This window comes from Lipophrys pholis (assembly GCF_963383615.2).
Source record: "Lipophrys pholis genome assembly, chromosome: 14".
In the NCBI taxonomy this organism is placed as follows: Eukaryota; Metazoa; Chordata; class Actinopteri; order Blenniiformes; family Blenniidae; genus Lipophrys; species Lipophrys pholis.
This window is the reverse complement of record NC_137633.1, coordinates 8483594-8489964: the sequence shown is the minus strand read 5'-3', so window position 1 is coordinate 8489964 and position 6371 is coordinate 8483594. Positions and strand designations below refer to the sequence as shown.

Below are 6371 nucleotides of genomic sequence, written 5' to 3'. Positions count from 1 at the left end.
GTCCTCCTTGAGGCCAGTAAAGTCTTTATAAATTAGACTCACAGGCAAGAGAGTGTTGAGAGAGCCAGGAAGTGAGTTTGTTTATAGTTCATTGCACAATCCGCCACCGACCAGGAGCGTCAAACTCATTTTAGTTCAGCGGTCAATTTCATCTTGAGTGAACCGGACTGGTAAAATAGTATATGGTGGTTAGTAACGATGACTAAACAAAAATCTAAGATTATGAACGAGATTATGAGAGAATGCATCCTGAACCGTCCTCCAGATAAAATAATAATTCACCCATACTACCGACGGGAAATCAGCACCTGTGTCCTTCCCTAACATGAAAGTTTAATGTCATAGCCGGAGCAGGACAACCTTGCCGAGTTCAGAAATCATGTGAGTTTAGATAAACCCATCAAGCCGCCACAAACCTCTGTTCTCTTTGCCCGGATTGTTCTTTCTCAACCAGCTGCATCATCTGTTCGTCTGGCAGAAATCACAACAGGCTTCATTACCACACAAAGTGCGTGGGAGGAACAATGACTGCAGTCTTCTGGGGTCCGTGCTGTTCCTGGACCAAGTTGTTTTGAAACCCAGCTGTTGACACGTTTCGCCAAACTGAAGAGAACATGTTCAAATCAGATGTGTCGTAAATTCCCCAACTCGGTTACAATTTAAGCCAAAAAGTTACGTGAAACATTCCAAAGCCAGAGTCGGCACTTTCGCCTCTCGCATCAGATTAGAACCAAATGTGCGCGCTCAGATCCCACAGGGACATGAAGTTGATGATGTTAAGAATTAAAACACTGCGAACTTAATGTGCAGCAAGATATAATCCAACTTTCATGTCCACACTGTTCCCGAAAAATGAATCACTCGGCAGTTGCGGTCGTACGATCGTGTTGTTCATTCACTCAAGATCAAAGAACGTTTCTGAATAATCCTGTGTTGGTTTCGATGTTTTTCCCGTCTCAGTTCTCTCCCAGTGAATCCTGTATTGTGCTTCTCTCCGACGACACATTGTCCCAGTAAAACAAACACTCGGGGCATTTGAAAGATTTATTAAAGTGAGGCGAGTAACTGTGTAAACAGCATGTTGGGTTGTTCCACACTCTGCTCCTCCGTGTCTAGAGCTGGAGGACCACGCGGATGCTGAAAGCAAAAGGGAGAAAGTAAAATGTTGGTGTTTCTTAACCGCTCGAAATCATTTGTTGCGTGAAAAGAAATTATTTTAAGTGAGGGGCCTCCGCGAGGCTTCCAGGATTACCATTTCCCAGCATGCATGAGATCGAAACCCTCTGTGATCTTCTCAAATGGCAGAGTGTGAGTCACGAACTCGTCCACTCTCAGCTTCTTCTTCATGTACTCGTCCACCAGCTTGGGAACGCTGTCCACGCTTTTGTAGCCTGTGAAAAAGCAATACGAGCTCTGTAACGACTGGCAATAATATTCACTAGTGGAAGATGTTTCATGAATAATTACACTAATGTTCAGTAATCACAGTATGGGCTTTCTTGCACTGAATAAAGACGAAATTATTACATTATTGGCCGTGAGTACGTTATTGGTTGTTACAGGGTCCTTCAGGGGAGGGGAGGGGTGATCGCTGTGTCTTCAGCTGATTACACAAAATGGTGTGCGTTTTCTTTTTTCTGCTTTGTCAAAGTGTAATTAATGACCGTGAGCAAAGTCCGATTGCCTCTCAGATAAATACTATCAGTTACTTCTCATGTTACACCAAAGCGTCATAGTCACTGTTTTACTTCATAAATGTGAAGAACAAAGGGAATTTGGGCTGCATTTTTTTGGGTGGGGTGATATTTTTCTCGAAATGTTCCAAGCCATGCATGTCAGGTCGCCACCTCGCGGGTGGTGCTTTGCTCTTTGTAATACAAACATTGCATGCACATAGTGAACATTCAAGCTCCTTCAAACAGTCTTTCTTTGTCTTGTCTGGTGTGTGTAAACGCGTCACGACATGTCATCCAGATGAGGGCGTCGTAAATGTGCAGCCTGTTGGAGAAGCAGTGTTCAATTCAAAAGAGTGGGCAGCACTCTTGTCGTCGATCTATTCGACTGCTGCAGTACTTGGCGCCTCAGAAAGACTTCCAGCAGTGAACGGCGAACACACACTTTTGTAAAAGAAATCGTACATTTTCACTTGTAAATGTTGTTCTGAAACAGTTTGTGGAAGTCCTTTGTTCCCTGTGGTTCGTTTCCCACTTTTGAGGTTAGTCTCCATGTCTTTGGAACTTTTATATTTTTGCCTCTGTGATAACAATATATCTTAAGGAAAATTTTGTGAAGTCACCCAGTAAGTAAGTAGTGTTTCTTTGTTAAAGATATATTCAAAATAACATTTAACCCAATGAGGTTCTGTTAAAGAAAACATCGTTTTAATATTCCATCCTGAGGAGTCGAAGCGAGACACAGGGAATCTGTTGTGAGAAGTGAGAATTTCACTGGTATTATTTTCAGTCATCTGACTGCCGTGAACCATCTTGACTTGTCACCTCTCATCATTCAGTGGTTAAACTGAGTTATACCTCCGAAGGCAGTGCCTTTCCAGGTGCGTCCAGTCACCAGCTGAAACGGCCGGGTGGAGATCTCTTGTCCGGCGGCTGCCACTCCGATAATGACACTCGTGCCCCATCCTTTATGGCAGGCCTCCAGAGCTGCCCTCTGCCACCAGCAGACAACGTCATTAAACCATCACCTCATATATTCACTGCACCTATGCACACCATTAGTCCACGTTCAGCACGCCCGGTGTCCTTGGTGTGGGACTCACCATGATTGCCACGTTGCCTACGCATTCAAAGGAGTAGTCGACGCCTCCATCCGTCATCTCCACCAGAACCTCCTGGATCGGCTTGCTGTGGTCTTTTGGGTTCACGAGGTCCGTGGCCCCAAACTCACGCGCAGTTTTGAACTTGTCAGGATTGAGGTCGATCCCAATGATCCTGGCGGCCCCGGCGACTTTGCAGCCCATTATTGCGGCGAGGCCCAGAGCCCCAAGGCCGAACACTGCACAGGTGGACCCCGCCTCCACCTGCAGGGTAGAGGTGAGCGACGGGCAAGTGCAGATATAATACAACGCTTATTCATGTTGCGTAAGCATTAGATACAGTGAAAGTCCAAACAGGTTTTGCAGACACATTCTTTGTGTCGGTCTCAGTATCTTCAGTCAAGTGATGAAATCAATGAACCACAAATTTCAAACCCCCCTGATTTCTGGAATTAAAGGTCCTGAATCGTTGTTAGAATGCATGTGGCGTAAAGGCCAGCACAGTCAGTAGAAATCAGCCTCTGGGCGTGATAAATTACATGGCTCTCATTAATTGTGAAGATACTTTGATACAGACCAAACAGGACACTATAATATGGGCCTTTGTTGCTCCCTTGTCAGAAGAATTAGCCGTGAAGTCCCCACACATTGTTATTGACACTGAATCCCCCCCATGCAGTCGGAAACACTAAAGGTCGGATGCTTTGTTTTCTGTAAATGTAAATTATTGAGACGGTGTAAGAGGTGAACTAACCTTGGCCGTGTTCAGAGCAGCTCCATAGCCGGTGGTGATGCCACAGCCCAGCAGACACACTTTGTCCAGAGGAGCCTTCTCGTCCACTTTGGCCAGAGAAATATCAGCAACCACAGTGTACTCCGAGAAGGTGCTGCAGCCCATGAAGTGGAACAGACTCTGTCCTTTGCAGGTGAAGCGAGTGGTCCCATCCGGCATTAGTCCTTTACCTTGAGTTAGTCTAGAGAAAAGCACACAGAATCTTCAGAGTTGTTTTTTTTTTTTTTTTAATTTAAATACATAAATGGAGAGTATGAACTCTGGTTGGCTACCTGATCTTTTGACACAAGTTGGTTTTGGGATTCCTGCAGAACTTGCACTCACCACACTGTGGGACATACAAGGGTATGACGGTGTCGCCTGAAACAAAAGCACATCGTTACGTTTCAAATACAGATTTACACAGATGTGCATTGGGAGAATGTGATTGTTTATATGTTTGGCGCACTGTTGATTTAATGTCATTTTCAGGCAGAGCAGCCTCTGAAGTTTCATGGGAATGGTGTCAGAAATATCTCAAGAGGTAGATAGCTGATGTGGAATGTAATGGGATTACTTCCAACAGTCGGTGGAATCTGTTAAGACACTGTGTGAGGGTCCCTAACCAATTTCCCCGTGATGAAGTGTTCGCCTCTGTGCCTGCGAGAGAGGAGAGAAAAAGAGAGAGAGAGAGAGAAAAAAAAAAGAGGAACCTGGCTTAAACTTGGTGACTCCCTCTCCCACACTCTCCACGGTGCCAGCTCCCTCGTGCCCCAGCACGACGGGGAAGACTCCCTCGGGGTCGGAGCCGCTCAGGGTGTAGGAGTCGGTGTGGCAAATCCCTGTGGCGGCAATCTGAAACAAAGGATTGAGGTCTGACATCCATTTCCCTCTGATGTACAGAAGGTTGTTTCACCCCATTATTGCGGCGGGGAAATGAAAAATACAGCTCTAAAACGGGCCGCTTGGTTTGTTTTTAACCACAGGCGGGAAGTACACAGAGTGCAGTGGAGTACCTGAATACACGTCTGCTTAATGAAACGCTTACAGATGAGGGCTTCAGCGTGGAGCCGGTCAGGATATATAAACATATACAGCAAACTCTTGCTTGCTTCAACATTGTTACGTCACGCTTCCTTCCTGAACGTTAAGTACCTTGATTCGGACCTCCCCGGCTTTTGGAGGTTCCACCTCCACCTCCTCCATTACCAGCGGTTTCCCCGGGCCCCATGCCACAGCAGCCCTGCACCGGATCACCTACAACACACACCCACACCCACACATATCCTCAAACGCTTCAGCTGCTCTGTCAAGACTTGTTAGAGCCCGATATGTAACGATGACCTGAATTGTTATAAAATCTAATAAAACCCAAAATGTAATTACTGGTTGATAATGTAACAAAAGTGCCAAGCCCGAGATGTTATAAAAAATAATGTAATAAAACTCAGAATGTAAAAAGACCCTGAGCCAAGAGCTTGAAAGCTTTTAATATTCCATTATGAGAGAGGCAAAAATATTTTCCCTCTAATCTTGTAATATTTTTATTAGATGATTTATGGTTTGGACTTGAACTGCTTCAATTTGAACACTGAAAGAATGAGATCTAAAGTTTTGTCCTATTTATTTATACGAATATCTATGTACAGTTTATGGTATTTATGTGTGATCGCTGTTTCCCGAAGTCATTTATGGTCTTCTGCTCTGTTCCAATCATCAGTACAACATAATGTATATCCTTAAACATATGGAGACCACATTAAAACCGCCGTCCCCACAAGAAGTGGTCACACTTTTTAATCAGGTGTAGCTTCCAGGTCTGCTTTTCAATAAACTGTAGACGACTGAACTTTGACCTTTAAGTCCTTCCTGGTGCCCGCATGTTGCAACAAGGAATCAGATGAAACAGCTCGCAGAAAACACTGAATTCACTGAAAGTGGCACGTTCGATTCCTCTTTAACCCAGTTGTGAAAGAGGGGAGAAGCCTGCTGTCCCTTCTCTTTCCATCCACTGTAAACATGAACTCCATTCTGTAAACATTTGACTGAGCAGGAATGGTCTTGGCAGTCATCACAGTTTTTTTTCACACGCTAAAATCTATCAAACATTCACGACAGACAATCTTCCCAAAACTAAAAAGATTAGGCAATGTTCTTACCTTCCCCGCGTTCGCCATGCTGTTCCTCAGCCACACGCTGAGTCCACGGTTAGCCGGGAGTGTTGGTCTTATCAGTGTTTGCACCATACACACACACACACACACACACACACACACACACACACACACACACACACACACACACACACACACACACACACACACACACACACACACACACACACACACACACACACACACACACACAGAGGGACCCTGCCCCTTCCGTTAGCGCTCACTCGTTCACATTCACTCCACAGGAAGAGACGGACCGACACTCTTCCTCTCACGTGTTCACTTATGCCTCAAGAGATTTTTCTTCCCTTATCAAATGACAATCACAGATAATTGAAGAGATAATAGTTTTATGAATAATATGTTCAATAAAAATATGAATAGTGTAACTCTGTTAGAGCCAAGCTCGTGAAAGGCAAGGGTGCAGAATGTTGCTTAAAACCTGTTTGCAAACTTAAGCCAAAAAGTGCAGAAATGAAATGGTGTGGTCCGGTACGGTTCGTGTTTTCACGGCGAGAATGGTTAATGGTACCGAAGTAACCGCTGCAGAGGTTGACGCTTTGCTGTCACCCTTCCTTTAGGGTACTCAGGACAATTGAACGGTCCGGTTTTGAGGAGCCGTCTGCTGATTGGTCAGAGATTTACTACACGC

General features: G+C 44.9%; 1 protein-coding gene across 2 annotated transcripts; it reads right to left on the bottom strand.

The window, feature by feature from the left end:
- Positions 1–870: 870 nt before the first annotated feature.
- Positions 871–5969, bottom strand: LOC308119550 (alcohol dehydrogenase class-3 chain L). 2 transcript variants are annotated; one of them, XM_080479612.1, is made up of 9 exons: positions 5705–5968; positions 4701–4802; positions 4259–4400; positions 3839–3926; positions 3528–3747; positions 2777–3037; positions 2532–2667; positions 1253–1391; positions 871–1137 (listed from the first exon to the last, which is right to left on the bottom strand). In XM_080479612.1, the coding sequence occupies exons 1-9, from the start codon at positions 5789–5791 to the stop codon at positions 1113–1115; spliced, it is 1200 nt and encodes a 399-aa protein (XP_080335738.1). In that variant the 5' UTR covers positions 5792–5968; the 3' UTR covers positions 871–1112. The 2 variants fall into 2 exon arrangements, 1 of the variants encoding a protein (XP_080335738.1); XR_013935961.1 differs by having other exon boundaries at positions 1031–1137; positions 2532–2660; positions 5705–5969.
- Positions 5970–6371: the final 402 nt, after the last annotated feature.